The sequence below is a fragment of the Pseudophryne corroboree genome, chromosome 2 (assembly GCF_028390025.1).
Source record: "Pseudophryne corroboree isolate aPseCor3 chromosome 2, aPseCor3.hap2, whole genome shotgun sequence".
In the NCBI taxonomy this organism is placed as follows: Eukaryota; Metazoa; Chordata; class Amphibia; order Anura; family Myobatrachidae; genus Pseudophryne; species Pseudophryne corroboree.
Window position 1 is genome coordinate 1,022,829,021 of NC_086445.1, and position 23,672 is coordinate 1,022,852,692.

Below are 23,672 nucleotides of genomic sequence, written 5' to 3' on the forward strand. Positions count from 1 at the left end.
GAGAAGCTGTACACTGCTGGAAGCTGGGCTGGAAGCAGGTGATTGATGAAGTTTGGAGTTTGAGAGCGGTGAAATAATAATACCGGTGGAGAGTGGTAAACTGCAGAAAGGACACCGGCCCTTTAAGAGAAGCTGTACACTGCTGGAAGCTGGGCTGGAAGCAGGTGATTGATGAAGTTTGGAGTTTGAGAGCGGTGAAATAATAATACCGGTGGAGAGTGGTAAACTGCAGAAAGGACACCGGCCCTTTAAGAGAAGCTGTACACTGCTGGAAGCTGGGCTGGAAGCAGGTGATTGTTGTAACTGGAAACAGGTGAGTCCAGAATGGATCGGAGAGTCAGGCTACACCGCAGATGGAATGCTGGTGCGGGTCTCTATAGCAGAAGTCTGGAGACAGGAGCTGGAACCTGGAAGACAACCACAGGAGAGAGACAAACTGGAACTAGGTTAGACAACCAAAGCACTGACGCCTTCCTTGCTCAGGCACAGCTTACTTATACCTGCAGCAAGGAAGGGGTTGGCTAGGCAATTATGCAAATCAACAATACAGACAGCAGATTGGTGGAAATGCTCAGATGACAAAATCCAAGATGGCTGCGCCCATGCAGACACTTGGAGGGAAGTTTGGTTTGTAATCCATGTGAGAATTGAAACAGTAATGGCGACGCCGGCCACAGGAGACAGGAGACGCCAGACTGACAAGCGCACATTTAACCACGCGGGCACAGCGGAGGCCGCGGCTGATGAAATCACCACTCTGACATTCTGCATGTGGAAACTCAGGAACAGCGGGATCCGGTCCTGGAACGCTGAGCCAGCCTTAGGAGGCATCTGAAGGGTAAGTAATGGCGTCCAGATACCCGGATCGTGACACTGCGTCCACACTTTCACCTGAGGGGCTGTAAAGTGGGTACTGGCGTTTGATTGGGGGTTGGGGAGGGAGGGGGGAGGGAGCAGCATGCTGAAGTTTTGCCCTCACAATGCTCATCTGTGCTGGTATTGAAACCATGTTGCACCACTCGCACCTCTGCCTACACCAAGTATGCAGCAGGTGGGCCTGAGTATTATTTCTGAGGGGGGTTTCTAAATAATAATGACGATGATGATGATAATAATTAGAGATGAGCAGGTTCGGTTCCCTGAGAAACAAACCCCCCGAACTTCATGCTCCGAGTCCGGCTCAGGTTTCCCCGCCAGACTCTGAAAACAGAAAGAGGCAAAACGTCATCATCCCGCTGTCGGATTCTTGCAGGTTTTGGATTCCATATAAGGAGCCGCGCATCGCCGCCATTTTTCACTCCAGTCCTGCAGAGTGTAGCGAGAGGACATGTTTCCTCAGTGTCTGTGCGGGAAAGTGGCATGGCGCGTGGAGTGGCGACTTGCTCTTTTGTATCATTCCAGTTGTGTTGTCTTGTGCTGCATCAGTCCAGTGGCGGTGTCTTGTGCTCCATCAGTCCAGTCACTCCAGTGGTGGTGTCCTGTGCTGCCATCAGTCCAGTGGTGCTGCTGTAGAAGTCCAGTCCAGTGGTGCTGTCTTGTGCTGCATCAGTCCAGGGGTGGTGTCCTGTGCTGCCATAAGTCCAGTGGTGGTGTCCTGTGCTGCCATAAGTCCAGCCCAGCGGTACTGCCGTATAAGTCCAGCGGTACTGCCGTATAGGTCCAGTCCAGTGGTGCTGCTGTATAAGTCCAGCGGTACTGCTGTATAAGTCCAGGTGTACTGCTGTATAAGTCCAGGGGTACTGCCGTATAACTCCAGTGGTACTGCCGTCCAGTGGTGCTGTATAAGTCCAGTCCAGTGGTGCTGTCTTGTGCTGCATCAGTCCAGTGGTTGTGTCTTGTGCTGCATCAGTCCAGTCACTCCAGTGGTGGTGTCTTGTGCTGCCATAAGTCCAGTGGTGGTGTCCTGTGCTGCCATAAGTCCAGTACTGCTGTATAAGTCCAGTCCAGTGGTGCTATCTTGTGCTGCATCAGTCCAGTGGTGGTGTCTTGTGCTGCATCAGTCCAGTCACTCCAGTGGTGGTTTCCTGTGCAGCCATAAGTCCAGTACTGCTGTATAAGTCCAGTCCAGTGGTGCTATCTTGTGCTGCATCAGTCCAGTGGTGGTTTCTTGTGCTGCATCAGTCCAGTCACTCCAGTGGTGGTGTCCTGTGCTGCCATAAGTCCAGTGGTGCTGCTGTAGAAGTCCAGTCCAGTTGTGCTGTCGTGTGCTGCATCAGTCCAGTGGTGGTGTCCTGTGCTGCCATAAGTCCAGTGGTGGTGTCCTGTGCTGCCATAAGTCCAGTGGTGCTGCCGTATAAGTCCAGAGCAGTGGTGCTGCTGTATAAGTCCAGTCCAGTGGTGCTGCCGTATAAGTCCAGCGGTACTGCCATATAAGTCCAGTGGTACTGCTATATACAATAAGTCCAGGGGTACTGCCGTATAAGTCCAGGGGTACTGCCATATAAGTCCAGGGGTACTGCCGTATAAGTCCAGGGGTACTGCCGTATAAGTCCAGTCCAGTGGTACTGGCGTATAAGTCAAGGGGTACTGCCGTATAAGTCCAAGGGTACTGCCTTATAACTCCAGCAGTACTGCCGTATAAGTCCAGTGCTGCTGTATAAGTCCAGTCCAATGGTGCTGTCTTGTGCTGAACCAGTACAGTGGTGGTGTCTTGTGCTGCATCAGTCCAGTCACTCCAGTGGTGGTGTCTTGTGCTGTCATAAGTCCAGTGGTGCTGCCGTATAAGTCCAGACCAGTGGTGCTGCCGTATAAGTCCAGCGCAGTGGCGCACCCAGGGGGGTTTCCGAGCACCCAGAAACCCCCCTCCACTAAAAAAAAAAAAAATTTTTTTTTTTTAAGCTGCATGAGTATTATTAATGGCTGTCTAGCGTCCTCTGCAGCCTGCTGTCTTCCTGGTGGCACTTGTAAGTGCAATAAAAGTTTACTTTATTTTAATTATAGTACATATATATCCATGTACATACATATATATACACATGTATATACATACATACATATAAACACACACACACACACACACACACATATGATATATATATATATATACATGTGTATATATATGTGTACTGTACATATATATATATATATATATATATATATGTATGTATGCATGTTTAATATGCTATGTATATGTATGTGTGTGTGTGTGTGTGTGTGTGTGTATGTATATATATATATATATACATGTATATATATATATATATATATGTGTGTAGCTATATGTACAGTATATATATATATATATATATACACACACACACACACACACACACACACACACACACTAGTTTTACGGACCCAGCATATACTGGGTCACCTCAGTCCCCACCCCCGTGATTGGCTCCGCCCAGTTCTGGAAACCCCCCCCATGCAAATCCTGCGTTTGCCACTGCAGCGGTACTGCCATATAAGTCCAGCGGTACTGCTATATACAGTAAGTCCAGGGGTACGGCCGTATAAGTCCAGTCCAGTGGTACTGGCATATAAGTCAAGGGGTACTCCGTATAAGTCCAGGAGTACTGCCGTATTAGTCCAAGGGTACTGCCATATAACTACAGTGGTACTGCCATATAACTCCAGCGGTACTGCCGTATAAGTCCAGTGCTGCTGTATAAGTCCAGTTCAATTGTGCTGTCTTGTGCTGAATAAGTACAGTGGTGGTGTCTTGTGCTGCATCAGTCCAGTCACTCCAGTGGTGGTGTCCTGTGCTGCCATAAGTCCAGTGGTGCTGCTGTGTAAGTCCAGTCCAGTGGTGCTCTCTTGTGCTGCATCAGTCCAGTGGTGGTGTCTTGTGCTGCCATAAGTCCAGTGGTGGTGTCTTGTGCTGCCATAAGTCCAGTGGTGCTGCTGTATAAGTCCAGTCCAGTGGTGCTGCTGTATAAGTCCAGTCCAGTAGTCCTGCCGTTTAAGTCCAGCGGTACTGACATATAAGTCCAGCGGTACTGCCGTATAAGTCCATAGGTACTGCCATATAACTCAGGCGGTACTGCCGTATAAGTCCAGAGGTGCTGTCCTGTGCTGTATATTATTTACTCCAAATAAAGGGGTTATTAATATTTAATCCAAATAATGTTTACAGGGTTTGCCTTGTGTGGTTTAGGGGTACGCTCAACTGTGCTGCATATTATTATAATTACTCCAAATAAAAGGGTTACTATCCAAATAATTTTACAGGCTTTGCCGTGTGTGTGTGGTTTAGGGGTATGCTCTCCTGTGCTGCATATTATTATAGTAACTCCAAATAAAAGGGTTATTATCCAAATGATTTTTACAGGGTTTGCCATGTGTGGTGTAGGGGTACGCTCTCCTGTGCCGCATATTGTTATATAACTCCAGAAAAATAATGGAGAACAAAAATTTGGAGGATAAAATAGGGAAAGATCAAGAACCACTTCCACCTCGTGCTGAAGCTGCTGCCACTAGTCATGACATAGACGATGAAATGCCATCAACGTCGTCTGCCAAGGCCGATGCCCAATGTCAGAGAGGGCATGTAAAATCCAAAAAGCTGAAGTTCAGTAAAATGACCCAAAAAAATTAATTTAAATCATCTAAGGAGAAACGTAAACTTGCCAATATGCTATTTACGACACGGAGTGGCAAGGTACGGCTGAGGCCCTGGCCTATGTTCATGGCTAGTGGTTCAGCTTCACATGACGATGGAAGCCCTCATCCTTCAACTAGAAAAATGAAAAGAGTTAAGCTGCCAAAAGCACAGCAAACAACTGTACATTCTAAGATGGTATCACAAATCCCCAAAAGGAGTCCAAGTGTGTCGGCGGTTGGGATGCCTGACCTTCCCAACACTGGACGGGAAGAGCTTGCACCTTCCACCATTTGCACGCCCCCTGCAAGTGCTGGAAGGAGCACCCGCAGTCCAGTTTCTGATATTCAAATTGAAGATGTCACTGTTGAAGTACACCAGGATGAGGATATGGGTGTTGCTGGCGCTGAGGAGGAAGTTGACGATGAGGATTCTGATGGTGATGTGGTTTGTTTAAATCAGGCACCAGGGGAGACAGTTGTTGTCCGTAGGATGAAAAAACCCATTGTCATGCCTGGGCAAAATACCAAAAAAAGCCACCTCTTCGGTGTGGAATTATTACTCCACAAATGTGGAGGTGCCAAGCCGTGTGTTGCCTTTGTCAATCCATAATAAGTAGGGGTAAGGACGTTAACCACCTTGGAACATCCTCCCTTATACGTCACCTGCAGCGCATTCATCATAAGTCATTGTCAAGTTTAGAAACTTTGGGTAATAGCTTAAGCAGTCCACAGACACCTAAATGATTGGGTTTTGACTTTTGATTGTTTGAATATTATTTCTCTGTGTGGATGAGGATGTAAACACTGGTGGGAGAGGAGCAGGTGCGGGGATGTTGCGGATGGGTGAAGGGTTCCAGAGGTGCTGTGGGATGGGAAGGGGAGGGGGTGCCAGGGATGGGGTAGGGGGACCGGAGGCACCATGGGTGGGGGAGGAGCAGGTACAGGTGGTGCGGCGGATGGGGAAAGGGGTCTCAAGGTGCTCCAGGTGGTGGAGGGGCAGGTGTGGGGGTGCCGTGGGTGGGGGAGGGGTGGGTGAGGGGGGGGACCACGGATTGAGGAGGGTGTCTGCAGATGCTGCGGGTGGAGGGGGGCAGGTGTGGGGGGAGACATATATGGGGGTGGATGGTGGAGGGGGCCTGGAGGTGCTGTGGGTGGTGGAGGGGCGGGGGAGTGGGAGCTGCGGGTGGTGTAGGGGGTCTGGAGGCACAGCGTGTGGGGGAGGGGTGGAGTGCCGCATGTGGTGGAGGGGAAGGTACGGAGGTGTGGTGCATTGGGGAGGGGTCTGGAGGCGCTGCGGGTACTGTACCTGCCAAACAGGTAGTTGGAGGGTATGCAGTAACAGGGCCAGGACAGGGGTGACAGGGTCAGAACAGGGGTGACAGGGCCAGGACAGGGGTGACAGGGTCAGAACAGGGTTGACGGGGCCAGGACAGGGGTGACGGGGCAAGGACAGGGGCGACGGGGCCAGGACAGAAATGACAGGGACAGGATAGGGGTGACATGGCCAGGGTAGGGGTGGCAGGACCAGGACAGGGGTGACAGGGCCAGGATAGGGTTGACAGGGCCAGTATAGGGTTGACAGGGCAAGCACAGGGGTGACAGGGCCAGGATAGGGGTAACAGGGCCAGCATAAGGGTGACAGGGCCAGGATAAGGGTGAAAGGGCCAGGATAAGGGTGAAAGGGCCAGGATAAGGGTGACAGGGCAAGGCCAGGGGTGACAGGGACATGACAGAACACAGGGCACGGGAGAGATTGGTATTAGGGACAGAACAGTGGTGACAGACAGATGTGTCTTACCGGAGTCACTGCTGCTGGCTGCTGCTGTTCCACTCCAACCTGTTGGGATCTGCTGCTGGTGGAGACTTGGCATGGCTGACTCTCTCAGGCTGGAGTCCTGCTTCCTCTGCCCGTCCGCATCCCTCCACCCCTCCTCAGTCACACACCGCAGACCTCGCGTGGCTGCCGGGCACTGTGGTAAGGGGAGACTGGGAGTGACTGGTTAGCCCCCAGGAGACGCTGAGGCTGGAGGGAGGAGGGGGTCGGAGCCTGCAAGCAGCGCGGACTTCTGCAGCACTACCCGCCGGCTAAAGTGTGTGAAGGAGCTGGGTGCACCTCACTATGGGCGGCAGCGCTGCAGCTAGCGGTGGGGTTGCCGGGGCTGGAGATAACAGAGGCAGTACGGAACCTGCACAGCGGCAGGTGCCCCACAAAACTACAGTTAAGAAGCGTGGAGTGTGCCAGAAAGTGACGCTCCTCCACGCCAGAGAGACCCTGCTGAGTATGCTGATGTGGGGGGTCAAGCACATAGTGAGCCGCTGCCCGTCTGTCTGTACGGCATACCCCCTCACACACCCCCATACCTCCCCACTGTCCTGATTTTCGCGGGAAAGTCCCATTTTTTGGGGTCTGTCCCGCTGTCCCACCCGTGGGCCGCAGTGTCCCCCGGTGGGGGGGGCCAGTTGGAAAGCTCCTGTACTCGCTGTTCTGCTTAGCAGAGAAGCGGTGAATAGATGCGCACAGCGACTATTTAGTGGAGACAGCGGGAGAGGGGGCATCACGGGGTACGGATTAAGGGGGGGTTCTGGCAGCAGAGCCGGATTAAGGGGGGGGGCCCAGGGGGTATGTACCGTGGGCCCCACAGTTTTAGGGGGCCCCCCGGCTGGAGTAGCTCTGTCCCAGCTCTGAAGCTCCCAGTCCTGCCAGCAGCAGCATTGTGCTACAGTCAGCACACGCTGCTGCGTATTGGCAGGTCTGTGGTGTTGCAGGGAGGCAGCAGTCTCCCTGCTTTCTTCTGCCTGTGCGGGTGTGTAGGGGGGAGCGACCAGCCGCTCTGGATTTACCCCTAGCTGAGGGGCCAAAATCCCAGTAAAAAAAAACAATCTCGAAATTTGCATAAGGGGGCGTGGCCACGCATAACACGATTAGGCCACGCCCCCAAACCCACAGCAGGCACATCAATGAGATAGGGCCCCCCTGTCTCAAGTGCCCTGGGCCCCCCGGACTCATAATCCGCCCCTGGGGGCATGCCAGCAGCTCACAGAGCGCTGGGCATGCCCCCTCACTGACGAAAATGGGGGCCCTCCCGTGAAGCCCTCCCCTTTTCGTTGGCCACGCCCCCTTTTCGCCGCCTGCGTGTCCCTCCTTCTGCCTGAAGAAAGCTGGGAGGTATGCACCCCTGCCTGTGCCATGCCCATACCATCTGCTTCTGCTCCTAGTCTCCTATAGATTTGCCCAGATCTGTGACTCATTTGACTAACTCCGCCCAGTGTTGTGACTCCGCCCAGCATTAGCAAATGAGTCACAAAGTCACAGATCTGGGCTAATATATAGGAGATAAGGGTGGGTGGGTGGACCCAATGACAATTCCATCTTGCACCTCTTTTTCTTCTTTGCATTATGTGCTCTTTGGGGCCTAGTTTGTAAAAGTGCCATCCTGTCTGACACTGCAGTGCCACTCCTAGATAGGCCACATGTTTGTGCCGCCAGCGACCTCAGTGCAACCTTTTGGCCTAAAAACAATATTGTGAGGTGTTCAGAATAGACTGGAAATTAGTGGAAATGAATGTTATTGAGGCTAATAATACCGTAAGATCAAAATTACCCCCAAATTCTGTACTTTTAGCTGTTTTTATGTTTTTTTCAAAAATCACCCAGATCCAAAACCAAAACCCAAAAGGATGGTTTTGGCAAAACCAATACGATCTAAAACCAAAACATGAAAAGTGCCCGCCGCACATCTCTAATAATAATAATAATAATAATAATAATAACCTTTTTAATGTATGCAGTTGAACTCCACAGAGAGGAATATGTCTGGTGCCAGGGTTTGGGAACACGCAGTGGAGATAGCACTGGATATCTCTATATAATATTCTGTATGGGTGAAGAGGAGGCTACCTACTTGCAGCCAGGACATCTTGGGGGATAGAAGCAGCAGTTGTGCCTATGATCAGAGCAGCCAACTCTTCAGCTCACCCAGGGGTATAGGAAGAAACAAAGGCACCTGGAACAAGCAGCTATTAAGTGCCCCTCTTCTGAAACAAGGACCCCATATGTAGGGCTGGCATGATGCTTAAGAAGTGCTTGACCTCACCCCATCCCCCTTCAGACACTCAATCCCATGGTCAATATACAAGAATCCTACAGTCAACCCAAAGTCAATACCGATGCTCTCAAAAACGATCACCATCAGCATCCTCATTAACCTTCATCCTCCGGAGAAGCCTCCAGCCTTATAATAAATCTCCACTAAACAAAATCAGCCCTCATCCTAATAAATGCTATTCACAAATGTTTTTGGCCTCCCTACACTACCCTGTGACTGTGAGGTCCCATCATTCCCACTTGCAGACCTCAGCATCCAGTCATGAATGATATCCTGAGGGCACCTAGCCAGCCAGCATTGCCACTCAGCATCCAGGAAGGGGGTAGCGTGGGAGACTCCCCACTGCTTGCCAGCCCATCACTCTCCATCTATGAGCACTCCATAGAGAGAGGCGAGCCATGGATCTCCACGCCAGAGGCTGGCAAACTGCCCCACATAGAGAAAAATGAGGGTAATAGAGAAGTTCAAGATATGCTAAGGCTGGGGGTCGCACTAGCCCATGTCATATCTTGGATCATGGGGTTATGCCCTCTATAAGACCTAGCGAAAGACCTGGGAATATGTAATGGCTTCCGAGATGTAGGCATTGGCCAGATTCTGCCCAATGTTTTAAAGTGCCTTTCATTTAAAAGACAAAACCAGCCTGGCTTAGTGTGAGGTTGATCTACTAAACAGAAAGAATCTAGTTTACTAATGTAAAACTGTGCTACCCTCTTAAATACTGCTTGTCCTGTTCCTAACCCTATTCACTCCTGTGTTGCCGTAGTTGCTGATCCTTCCCTTGGGACAATAAAGCCGCAGGTGGAATATCTGTCTCTCTTTGGAGTCTTGACTCACCTACTGTCCTTCATACACAGGGCTGTTTCTAGCCAATTAGGCTCCCAGTGCGAGATTTAAAAATGTGCCCCCCCCCATGACATAAAAAAATGTGCCCCCCCCACACGCACACCTAGATAAAACAAAAACTTGCTCGCGCACCCGGCAAGGGGGCATGGCCTCATCTAAATGGGTGTGGCCTCATTTAAATGGTCATGGCCTCGTCTGAAAAGACTACCTCACAATCCAGTTTTTGACCCTGCACCAACAGATCACGACAACCACAGGAAAAAAAAAATTCTACCATATTAAGCTTCACACAGTAATGCCCCCTGCACCATATTATGCCACACACCGCAATGCCCTTGATACATTAAATCCCCACACTACGGCAGCCAAGAGTCCCCATTTCACACATTACGGCAGGTGTCCCCATTTTACACATTGAGAGAGAGAGAGAGAATACTTACAGAGGCGATTACCGCTCTTCGGCCCGTCTCACCAGTCGCTCCTCGCGCGGCCTTTCCCTCTTCCTAACTTGGATCCCCCTCTGTACTCCGCTCGGGGGGGGGGGGGGGGGGGGGGAGTTTCGCGTCGTGACGGGGTTGCGTCGTGACGTAACAACGCAACCACGTCATTCCGTGAAACTCCGCCCCCCGAGCGGGTTACTCGGGGAGAAATAGGAGGGGGAAGCAGGGAGCCACAGTTAGTGCCGCGGCGGGCGCCCAGTGCGGTTGCACTGCTCGCCTGCCCCAAGAAACGGCCCTGTTCATACATATGCAACGGAGCTGTGCTATGGACATGCTATTATTATTAATATTATTATTATTATTATATTGCCTTTCTATATGGTTTTTTGAGTTTATTGGAATAAAGAAGCAACTGGGGTTCAATAATTTGTGTATGTATGATATAAACTACACAAAGCAAGACATCACTGCAGCCAATCCTAGCTGCCAAGTTCAGGTTGCCAAAGAAATCTTCTGCAGCTCCCCTGATGTCTGCTGGCTTATTGGCCCTCATTCCGAGTTGATCGGTCGCAAGGCGAATTTAGCAGAGTTACACACGCTAAGCCGCCGCCTACTGGGAGTGAATCTTAGCTTCTTAAAATTGCGACCGATGTATTCGCAATATTGCGATTACTAACTACTTAGCAGTTTCAGAGTAGCTCCTGACTTACTCTGCCTGTGCGATCAGTTCAGTGCTTGTCGTTCCTGGTTGACGTCACAAACACACCCAGCGTTCGCCCAGGCACTCCCACCGTTTCCCCGGCCACTCCTGCGTTTTTCCCGGAAACGGTAGCGTTTTCAGCCACACGCCCCTGAAACGCCGTGTTTCCGCCCAGTAACACCCATTTCCTGTCAATCACATTACGATCGCCGGAGCGAAGAAAAAGCCGTGAGTAAAATTACTTTCTTCATAGTAAAGTTACTTGGCGCAGTCGCAGTGCGAACATTGCGCATGCGTACTAAGCGGATTTTCACTGCGATGCGATGAAAAATACCGAGCGAACAACTCGGAATGAGGGCCATAGTCTGTAGACAGTTACGGAAATGATGGATGATAATGGAAGTTATATATAGCGATGGGTGAGGTCAGTCGAAGAAAGAGCTTGTCGCTATTATGGGAGAAAAAACAAACTTGTTTTAGTTTGGTACACAAGCAAGGTTTCCTGCCAAATAACCCGTTATATGTGTACGTCTGGGATATATCTGTCCCCTTTTTCTCCTGTTCTACTTATAATGGTTTTATAGTTTAAAGCGACTCTCCCAGAATGTAAAGGAGAGTACTGAATTTCTCTTGGACCCCCGGAAGAATGGGGCCAGTCTCCAGCATGCCACCTAAGTGCTGAGTTTTGAACAGCGAACGAGCTTAAACGGAATAAACCCTGCCACAAACATAGCTATAGTGATGGCACAAGGGAGGAGCGTGGTTTCCTATTAATATTAGGAAACAATGGAGTGAGTGGGGTGTGGTCGTGGCCCAATCAAAGGGGGTCTGTGCTGATATTATCAGTATTGGAAATGGTTATCATAATCTGTGTGTGAAACAGCAATGCAACATCAGTCGGGACAATGTTGGTGGTATAAGGTATGATGGCACTGTTGGTGGCCCAGTTTGCCAACATCACCTGGGGGTCACGCCACAAGAATCCACCACTGACAACCATCATATAACAGTTTTAGACCCATCCTAATTTCTGCTTCATTTTGTCTGAACCTTTTTCCCTGCTGAGCAATCTGTTCTAGATAAACCAATGCGTTGTCCCAATATACAGCGAAAGACGATTTAGCCCTACAACAAGAACAGACCTCTTTCTCTCTGATTTTGGGAATTGGAACAAGTTAGAACATGCTCCATATCCACTCAGAACGTCTGTTTTGTGGAAGGGACATCCTTTGTCAAAAGTAGCCACCAATAAAATTGTGATTGCCACATTATATTCAGAAGTGGTGGCAGGTATACAAGAACAGTGTGGGATGCGGCTAACATATCGGCTGTCAGGATCCCGGCAGTCGGAATACCAATGCCGGAATCCCAATACCCATCAGAATAATGCCGCCAGAATCCCAACAGGGTCAGGAGACCAACGCCGGAATCCCAACAGCCAGCATCTCGACAGAGAGTGGAGGGCCCGGGCCGCATGCCGCCTGCCGCAACCCGCCGCTGCTCGCTACTGCCCACTGCTGAGAAGGCCCCAGCTCTAAGTATTGAAAATGGCCACCGCCTCAGAGGAGACGGTTATTTGAAATGCTAGAGGAGTTGGTGGCCATTTTGGGAAAGACACTTTCAAAAGGTTGAAAGCGGCAGGTGCAAACAGCGCCCCCCGCTGGGACAGCTGACCCATGGTGGTGGCGGTGATGGCCCGGGAGGGGGGGTGTTCCCCTGACAATGAGTAAAACCCCTGAGAGCAGGTACTGTGGCATATTGCATTTTTAATATGTGGGCATAATTTGGTGACGGGCACAACATGGTGTCAGGAGCATTATTGTGTGGGGCATAATATGGTGACAGGAGCATAATTCTGGGGGCGTAATATGGGGGCTTATTATGGCGCATGGGGCATTACTTTGTGGGGCATAATATACAGTAGTGTTGCTCAGAGTACATGCACAGGAATATATATATATATATATATATATATAGATATAGATAGATAGATAGATATATATATATATATATATACACACACACACATATATATATATATATATATATAATTTTATTTTTCATTTACTTATTTATTTATGGGGGGGGGGGAGCTGTCTATTTTGTCAGTCCTGGGCCCCGTAATTTCTGTTGGCAGCCCTGAGTATAGCAGGCAGGTTAGGGCTAGGGCCATGGAGGATAGGTTTAGGCACCACCCAGGGGGTTAGGATTAGGCTGGGGGGGGGGGGGGGGGGAGGGGAGTTAGAGTTAGGGTGCGGGGAGGGGGGAGAGGAGGTTAGGGTTATGCTGCTGGGAAGTGGGGGCGGGGGTAGGCACTAAGGGGGGAGGGTTAGGGTTAGGCTGCGGGGAGGGGAGTTAGGTATAGTCACCACCAAGGGGAAGTTAGGGTTATGCACTAAGGGTGGAGGTTAGGTTTAGACTGCGGGAAGGGAGGGTTAGGGGGTAGGGGAGAGGGGATAGCATACTAACCCTGCCCCTGTCAGGATTTTAAAGATCCGGATGCCGGCGTCGGTATTCTGGCCGCTGGCATCCTGTCCACTGGTTTCTCATACTGAACCCCACAGTGTCTGGATCATTTCTAAAGATTCCAACACAAATATATCTCAGATATGTTATTAGTGACGCTAGTAACATTGTACCATGTGCTTTGTTCTGTCCCTGATCTTCACTCTTGGCAGGAGAAAAACATTTACACATAATATTGTACAAATATATCATATCTCTGTAAATCAATACAATGAAATCTGTACCGTGTGTCCTGCACTAGTGGTGTTTCAAATATATCCATGAGAACCTTCCCGGCTTCCGGAGATACATTATTCACAGCCGTATAGACGTAAAAAGCCAATGTGTCAGGAATAATCAGCCAGTCTCGACGTACATGGCGCTTGGCGACGGCTTTGCCTTCAGCTCCTCCATCTGTGAGACAGTAATAGGAAGGTTACATTCTATGCAACAAAGTATGTATGTGTATATATATATATATATATATATATATATATAAATATATATATATATCGAAAAAAGGAAAATAATGCGCCGCAAGTGGAAATAAAAACTCTACAACCCAACATATATGGCTGTTCTATATTAACACTACCGATATAGGGCGTCTGCTGATCCCCCAAATAATACCGGGATGGTAAATCCCTGATTTCATTGAATCTATGAAGGAAAGGGATGGGGGGTAGCGACCACTGGTGTCTAAAATGAATTACAAAATATTTGAAACAATTAAAACATTTATTACAAATTTACAAAACTTTTTCTAAAAATGGGATAAAAAGTAATTACACATTTATGTAAAAAGATATAAAGTGCAAGATATTAAGGTGCTTATCGGAGTCAGAGGTCAAATGATGCCCAACGCGTTCCGTCACACAGACGTCATCAAGGGGTGACGAATCGCGTTGGGTATCATCTGACCACTGACTCAGATAAGTACCTTAATATCTTGCACTTTATATCTTTTTACATAAATGTGTAATTACTTTTTATCCCATTTTTAGTAAAAGTTTTGTAAATTTGTAATACATTTTGTAATTGTTTCAAATATTTTGTAATTCATTTTAGACACCAGTGGTCGCTACCCCCCCCCCCCCCCCCATCCCTTTCCTATATATATATATATATATATATATATATATATATATACATATACATATACAGGTTGAGTATCCCTTATCCAAAATGCTTGGGACCAGAAGTATTTTGGATATTGGATTTTTCCGTATTTTGGAATAATTGCACACCATAATGAGATATCATGGTGACAGGACCCACGTCTAAGCACAGAATGCATTTATGTTTCATATACACATTATACACACAGCCTGAAGGTAATTCTAGCCAATAGTTTTAATTACTTTGTGCATTAAACAAAGTGTGTCTACATTCACACAATTCATTTATGTTCATATACACCTTATGCACACAGCCTGAAGGTCTTTGAATACAATATTTTTAATTACTTTTTGTATTAAACAAAGTTTGTGTACATTGAGCTATCAGAAAAAAAAGGTTTCACTATGTCACTCTCACTCAAAAAATTCTGTATTTCGGAATATTTGGATATGGGATACTCAACCTGTATGTATGTGTATATATATATATATATATATATATATATATTAGTGGTATAGCCTGCCGCACACAGTATTGTCCATGTTAGGAGTGCTGGATACATAATATGTTACAATAGTCCCAGAAGGAAGGTGCCTCTGAGCACTGAAACAGCTGTCGACCTACCTGTTTGTTGCTGGAGGCTTGCACTACTTACCACGTTGAAATGGTGATATGATATTATGCAGTTTTTTTGACACCCCATGTGCTTCTACTAATGTTTCTTGCCTCTGGTGCTTTTAAGATCTTATTTTTTGATAAAGATTTTATTATGCAGTAATTTGGAGGTGCTGGTTTCTTTTCTTCTGGGACTATATATATATATATATATATATATATATATATATATATATATAATGTGTGTGTAAGTTCTGTCCTGTCCCTAACATGCGCATGTCCCAAAGACTCCCACTACAAGGAAGACAGGAATGATAGCCCTACAGAAGATGAGGACCAGGCTGGCCACCAGGAACAAAGGTAAGTATTTGAGCATAGGTTGGGGGTGTTGGCAGAGTATTGCGGTGCCTGGTGCAGTGACGTTAGTCCACACTTAATGAGTTAAACAGCAATACAGGTTTATTTAGTATACACACAGGTGACTTGGATATACGCTGTAATGATAGGCAATTGGCCCCTTACAACAGACAGAGTAACACAGTGCTGGTAGCAGTATTTATTGGTATGCTGATGTGGCTGCGGTATGTCAGCAGGGGATGTCTCCGGTGGTAAGGGGTGGAGGACTGCACGTCCGTGCAGTTTGACTCCCGCTGTGAAGGAAATGCACCGCCCGTCTCTCCTATAGCTCCGGCAGCGCGGTACATGCAGGAACGCTTTAAGTCTTTCTCTCACTCTTAAGGTGGGTACACACTAATAGATATATCTGCAGATCAATTGATCTGCAGATATATCTATGGACGGATCGGGCAGTGTGTTGAGCATACACACTGCCCGATACGTCGGGGACTGACTGACATCATGAACTGGGCGGGCGTGTACACCCGCCCGCCCAGTTCATCTGTCAATCACCGCCGGCCGCCGCAGCATGTGTACGGGCGCTCAGCCGACCGCCCCGTACACACACAGCGACGCGCCAATATATCGGTAGATATATTGGCCGTCGGCTGTGCTGCGGGGCCGACGCAATACGTCTGTGAACAACGGAGTTCACAGACGTATCGGCCGTACACACTGGCCGACGGTCCCGTGATATATTGGCCGTTCAGAAGAACGGCCGATATATCGACCAGTGTGTACGGGCCTTTACACTGAGCTCCACTCCCGGTCTCAGCTCTCACTCAACTCTCTGTGTCACTAAGATGGAGGAACAGACCATGCGCTAGGCTCCGCCTCCCTAAGACACTGGCACAAGGGGATGAACACTAGGGGATGTGCTCATGGGATCCTATGCAACTGGAGACAGGTGCAGAGCGCACCATTATCTTACAGGGGGGAGAGGAGCAGGGGGGATGGGGGATCATCAGCAGTCACAGCAGTCTATATTATAATTGCATAAAGGTCTCTGACAGTCATGGCTCCCACAGCTAGGGAGATCGGACAGTTCCTAACCAGAGGGAAGGGCCGAATGGGCCATCTCAATGGGGTAAGTATGGGAGTGGGGTGGGGGTGGGATGGCGAGGGTGCAGGGTTGGCCAGAGCTTGTGTTTCGTATGTTGCTTTTCATATCATGTGAGCTTCTTATATTTTAGATGCTGCTTTTCCCATTCTATATCATCTTGTACATTGTACTTCATATACTGTATAACCAATGTGATCAATGAAGGGCTTCCGGGTTCCGGACGTTTGCTGGATTGTAAATGAAATGTATGGAATCTAATGGGCCCTACAGACTGGGCGACCCGAGCTGCCAGACCGCCGATACGGCATACGGGCGACCCGGCGGCGGGGGGGGGGGGGGGGTTTCTTCACTCCCCCCGTCACCCGGCTCCATAGCAATGCATGCTATAATGGACGATACTGTCCATATCGGCCTGCATGTTTAAACGAGCCGGCACCAGTGATGAACGAGCGCGGAGCCGCACATCATTCATCGTTGGTCCTGTCAAAGTCGGAAAAATATCATGCTACACGTTGCCATATATTCACCTCATGCGCTTGCCCGCTGCACGTGCACATTCTCTCCCGTGCGTGCGGATACTCGCAGCTGCGTGATGGCGCCTCCTCGGCCATACGCTCGAGCGCGTGGTATGTGCATTTACGGTAGGGTTTGTGTGCGTCTAGCGGGCGACTCAAACGTTAAATAATAAAACCAAATAGTATGTTTTATAGATAATGTTCCCCTTAATAATGACTGTAAGTTTGTTTAATGTAACTGGTCGCTGGACAGAGGAATTCCTCTTTGCATGGTACGAAGGGTCAGACAGGGTTTGAGCAGTTGTGTTTGGTACCTAACTAAAGAACATTTTATTAGAAACAATCCGGTGCTGGTTAGGTAAAGATTAATCGCTCCTGCGTATAGTTATGTCTATTAGTAGTTTCTGGACATTTACTATATTTGCGGTTCATTATCCATGCGGCGGGAATTCTGAGATTCCCTCCCATCTGAGCAGTTTGATATAGTCACAGCCCACCTGTTCAAACTAACCTATGACCTTTTGTTATGATGCGAGGAGACATTCCTGTGTCCAATGAACAATGAGATTATGGGTCCCTTTGTAGTATACTGTACGCAGTATATATAAGGACAGCCAGCCTGGCCAGCTCAGTCTTCTCTCCACAAACGGTTTTCATCTTGACTAACTCGGAGCTGGTACCAGGACTGCGCAGCGATCATTCCCCAGTGTGTGTAAGTTATTCTCTGTGACCATTCTAAATCTCTGACTGTATTTGCCATATTCTCTCTCTCTCTGTTATTGCATAAGATTGTGCCGCTATTGTATATTTATGTGTAGTTATTCTGCTTAGATATTGATGTTAGCCTGTAGTGTATGAACTGTTAACTGTTTATTACTTTTTTACATAGCTAGATATTGTTAGTAAAGGTGTTGGAACCTTAGCAAGGTATTGTGTGTTTATTACATTGCTGAGAGTATTCAGAGTGTCTCAATCGCTCAAGAGGCTTTCATACAATAGAGGTTAATTAGCATTGCATTGTGCTCACATTACAAAACCAAGGTTTACAGTACAAACTCAATCTTTCACTGTGTTGCATACAAGGTTTACTGAGTGTCATCCCGTGAGCGTCTGCGCCGCTCGTGTTCTCCTCGTGGTCACGAGCGTACGCTACGCTAGTAGCGTAGCATTACGGTAGTCGGCCGCCTATAGCGTGCTCGACACCACGCGTTAAGTTGTGAGCGAGCGTGTCGCATGTGCGTCTCGACCACGGCTAAGCGTCTGCTACGCTAAGTGCGTACCCTTACGGTACCCCATACGCCAATTGCGTACTGAGTCTCTTACCCATTTTATAGTGAATGTAATAAGATAAATAGTTAGCTTTATCAATTGGCGGCTCGTCCGTCCTCCACATATCCGCACCAGCGAACACAGACTTTATCTGTCAGCAAGGGCGGGAAGGCAGTATCCCTTCGTATCGGGATACAGTAGTGCTGGCTAGATAAGAGTCTGTTTCGCTACGCTGTAGGAGTGCTGGTGGAATCCGGAACCGGAAGGTAAGAACAGTACGCTATTGTCTTTTAAAACTGTTTATTTCTGTTTTGCGTACGCACACACGCACGCACGCACACACCTGTATTTCTTTTTTTCATTTGTGTATTTTCACATATCTCACCTTCCTGCTTGCCATTTATCATTGATAACGTGCTGAGAAAGATTTGTTGCTATTGGTAGTTAAAAGTAATATTAATACGTTAAGGAGTAAATTGTAAAACACGCATACGGCTTTGCCTAAAGATACAAGGAAAGATCTGTGTGGTGCTTGGTAGATGATTACAGTTAAAGGTCATTTACATTGATATAAAACGTGTTAATTGTATTTCTGTGGATATACCTGGCTTGCGTACATGTGTCTCTAACAAAGGGCGGGACTAGCGTACGCGACGCAAGGGCCGACGCGCGGAGCGTATATTACGCAACGGAGCGTCTGGGTACGCCCACATAATACAAATAACACGATAGTATTGTTTTAGTTAGGCGATAAGGAGGCAACGCGATAATAGCGCAAATCAATCTCAGTGTCCAAAATTTTAAGCTAATAGATCCTTCTCTAGTTGCAACTAGAGGTACATACGTGTAAGTGACGGCACGGTGGCTTGGGAGGCATCCCTTGTTAAACATTTAAAATAAGAGCATTAGAGTATAGCAGACCAGGAGGTCTACTGTAGCACAGACCAGGAGGTCCAGACAGACCAGGAGGTCTAGGTACAGCAGACTAGGAAGTCCGCTATAGATAAAGAATAAAGGAGCACAACACCAGGAAGGGTTGGTGCGGTACCCATATAGGCCATTAAGCTCTGGCTGAAGGAATTCGCAGCCACAATTTTCGATTCCACTGGTCGCTCCGCACATAAGATTAGTTGCTTATGTGCAGAACGATTGTACCGCACGTAATTGTGTGCATTAGTTAGTAACTTGACCCAGTACCATTTGCGTACGTAGAGGGGTCATAAACGCTATTTGTACATTCTAACGTGATTTGTGTAATTTTTTTTATTTTAAGGGAGGTTCGCTGGTCACTCGGGAATTCTCTAACAACCAATAGTTACTGGGAAGGGTTAAGTGCTCTTCGGATCACACCCACATGTTCCAGTAAATAGAGGTTCAGGTCGCAGGGGCCCTAGGTTGAGTACGCCAGCGCTAAGGCAGTGTGTGGGCGTATTGGTCGACGTGGGCGTGTGAGTGGAGGTACTCGGTAAACTTCCGCCGCCGGCCTACCCCGGACATCTTGGTTTTTGTAAGGGTTCGCTGAAGACCCTGATTTGAAGGTCAGAGGTAGTGAAAGCAACACCTGCAAAGATGGGGGCCAGTTGTTCAGGTAGGGGGCGATCAACCTCGGTTCGGGTTGACTTAGTAAACCGACCAATCGGGTCGGCAAGGTATGTAATGTGTGAGAAATACGGTTCACACACAGAGGTTTTGTGCGATGAATGGGAGAGAATGACTGTGCATGATGGGGAAAAGTTCCCACGGGTAGGCAGTTTTAGTCCCGAGGTGTTACAAAATCTAAGGAGAAGGATATGTCTCATTAAATCTGCAAAGAGACGGATCAAACATTATGATTATTTACAGTTATGGCAACAGGAAGGTGAAATACAAAGAGGATTGGCTCAAGCGGCTAGATCTAACCCTATCAGGAAACTGATAGCCACCGCTCCCCCACCACCATACATAACGGGAGAGAAGGTGGTTACAGAGAATGGCACACTGGTGAATGATAAACATGCACTTAGTAACTGTATAAATGTTAAGAATAATGTAACCAAGATTGTTGATGCTAATATTAACCCGTGCAAGCTGTACCCTGTTTTAAACTTTCCCCAGGATTGTGACCAAGAGGATGAGCCAACAACAATATCGGCACTCTCTCTAGCAGCCACCATAGCAGAAACAACAGTGGGCACGTCCCAACCAGTAAGAGCAGTATCAAAGGCCCCTAGTGGAGGGACAGGTGAGGTCGTATCAACTGGTAAGTACGGCACCATACACTATGCTGAAACCATTTCACCACATGTTGTAGAATCTACTCAGAATGATGTTATTGAACTTAATCCCGTTAGGGTAATTGCAGTGCCAAATGGGAAAACTGACACTTCAGGACTCACTCCTGTCAGACACATCACCATGCACTGCCCCTTTTCCCGAAGATCAATGGTGTCTGAATTCCCTGATCCTAGGAAAGATCTAGTTGCAAGCCAGAAATACATTAGAGAGCTAGGAAATACTGTGGAGCCCAATAACAAAGACTGGCAGATATTGCTGAGGGCATGTTTACCCTCCAATGTCGACTCAGCGAGATTTATAGCTGACTGTAAATTAGATGAAGAGGTACCCCTTACGGATGTGTACAACCAAGATAATGTAAAGAGAATAAATTTACAGTTAAAAGAGTATTTTCCAGCTGTTGCCAAATGGAACAAAATTTTCTCCATCAAACAAAAAGAGGGAGAAACAGCTGCTGATTATTTTCATCGGGCACTACAGGAAATAGAAGACATTAAGACAAATGTGAATCATAGAGAAGTAGCAGTATCTGTGTTAATGGATGGTTTAAAGGAAGTATTGAGGACGAGGGTACAGACCACCCAACCATGTTGGCGAGGTCTGTCGGTGGCTACTTTGAGAGAGGCCGCTATTGATCATGATCGGAATATCACCAGACACAGGGAGTCACAAAGTGATAAGTTAATGGCCGTAAGTATACAGGCCCTGACCACAAGGCCACCTCTGTATAAATCTCCGACCCCTGTGGGTAAGTCAAATGTGGTAACTTGTTATTACTGTCATAAAGAGGGACATTTTGCACGAGACTGTAGATCGAAAAATGCACAAAAATCATATCAACCCCCTAGACAACGACATGACACACGAAATTGGGATCAAGGACCGCAGAGATGGAGTTATGAGCCACACGCAGGGGAAACAAAAAGGTATCCCCCAAAAAGAGACTGGCAAGTCACTGATAGTTCCCATTTACCCCCTTCACAGGTAATAGCTGCCAGCGCAATGCAGGGAGGTCACCACGCACCATAGGGGCGGGGCCACACCTGTAATCTGCAGCCAGTAAAATTAATTGCGAGCCTTGGAAGTGAACCCGAGGTCACAATTGATGTAGCTGGTAAATCTCTAAATTTCCTTGTAGATACGGGGGCGGCCAAGTCAGTGATAAATTCGACCGTGGGCATGAGAGCCACTGGTAAAACAATTCCAGCCATGGGAGTAACAGGAGTAGTACAGCACTACCCTTTAAGCAAACCTGCAGAGATTACGATAGGGCCTTTGCATACCAAGCATTCTTTTCTGCTGGCTGCATCGGCTCCGACTAATCTCCTAGGGAGAGATTTACTGTGCAAAATGGGATGCGTCATATACTGTACTCCTGAAGGTGTGTTCTTGGACATACCAGAAAACCACGCTCAGTAAGCGCAGGATATGCTTGACTCCCCAACAAGATTAATGTCACACACTGTTGTTGTAAATAGGTGTCCGTCCAAGGTAGAGGAAATGATTTCCCAGATACCGGAATCACTTTGACCAAGGATGGACAAGACACTGGATTGATGGCAAACGTAGCCCCAGTAGTTGTGCAAGTAAAAGATGGTAGGATAGCTCCAAAAATCCCACAATACCCTCTGAAGCCAGAGGTGGAGTTAGGAGTTTACCCTGTAATAGAGCGCTTGCTACAACAGGGCATTCTGGTAAGAACGTCCAGCACTGCCAATAGTCCCATCTTCCCTGTTAAAAAGAGTGGGGGGAGGGGTTACAGATTAGTGCAGGATCTAAGAGGGATCAACAAAATAGTTGAGAGTCAATTCCCCGTAGTGCCAAATCCAGCTGTCATCCTTATGCAAATCCCTCCCACTGCCAAATTTTTCACTGTGATTGACCTCTGCTCCGCTTTCTTCTCGGTACCTCTGCACCCTGACAGTCAATACTTATTCGCATTCGCATACAGAGGAGTTCAGTACACTTGGACTCGATTACCACAAGGTTTCATAGACAGTCCAAGTATTTTCTCACAGGCCCTGCATGATTGTTTACAGTCTTTCCAACCAGAGAGTGGATCAATATTGATACAGTATGTGGACGATTTACTGCTGTGTTCAGATTCACTGGAAGCGTCCCTGAGAGATACGAAACAACTCCTGTTTCATCTTTCAGACACAGGACAAAAGGTTTCCAAGGACAAGTTACAATTATGCCAAACCCGTGTGAAGTATTTGGGACACTGTCTAACACAAGGACTGAGACACCTTACCGCTGATAGAATTCAAGCAATTCGTGACATGACCCTGCCACAAACCCAGCAACAGATTAGAACATTTTTAGGAATGTGTGGGTATTGCCGTAACTGGATCCCAGGTTTTTCCATACTAGCCCTACCTTTGCAGGAGATGGTCTCCTCAAACAAACCTGATCGGATTTCGCACACAGACGAGTCTGAGATGGCATTTGAGAGACTTAAACAGTGCCTAACGCAGGCACCAGCATTAGGTATGCCTGACTATGGGAAACCCTTTGAGCTGTACGGAACAGAGAGTGCTGGGTGCGCAGCAGGTGTCTTAACCCAGAAACATGGTGATGCCAGCAGGCCGGTAGCCTATTATAGCGCCCAGCTAGATACGGTAGCGCGATCCCTCCCCACATGCTTGCGAAGCGTTGCAGCAATAGCATTGCTAGTCACAAAAAGCGAAGATGTAGTGCTAGGACACAATCTCACAATTCATACACCACATGCAGTGTCAGCCTTACTGAATTCGGCCCAAACCAGACACGTCTCATCAGCGCGGTTTACAAGATGGGAATTGGCATTGATGGCCCCCGTAAACATCACCATAAGGAGATGCAGCGCATTAAATCCTGCAACGTATCTCCCAGGTGTGCCTGGACAGGCACAAAGGGTGGAGGATGAGAGTGATGGTGAAGGAGGATTTAATAGAGGGGATGACACGCATGATTGTATGGAATATTTGACCCAAAATTTCACGGCAAGGCCTGACATCAGTGACAACCCACTGGAAGATGTAGATTTTACTTTCTACACTGACGGTAGTTGTCACAGACGGACTCGGGAGACTTGTGTACTGGATACGCAGTCGTAGATGACCAAGGTACCATAGAAGCGGAACCGCTAGGCCCACCACACTCAGCACAAGTTGCTGAACTGGTTGCCCTAACCAGAGCATGTGAATTGGCTAAGGGCAAATCAGCCAATATTTACACAGATTCTAGGTACGCCTTCGGAGTTGTCCATGATTTCGGGGCCCTATGGCGCCTCATAAA

The 23,672-nt window shown here is 47.9% G+C and overlaps 1 protein-coding gene across 1 annotated transcript in view; it reads right to left on the reverse strand.

The window, feature by feature from the left end:
- LOC134988240 (apovitellenin-1-like) overlaps positions 1-23,672 on the reverse strand; it is a 74,160-nt gene that overhangs the window by 7,071 nt on the left and 43,417 nt on the right. Inside the window, exon 2 of the mRNA XM_063950531.1 lies at positions 13,388-13,556. Within this exon, the coding sequence (XP_063806601.1) occupies positions 13,388-13,556 (169 nt within the window). The remainder of the gene's footprint in view (positions 1-13,387; positions 13,557-23,672) is intronic.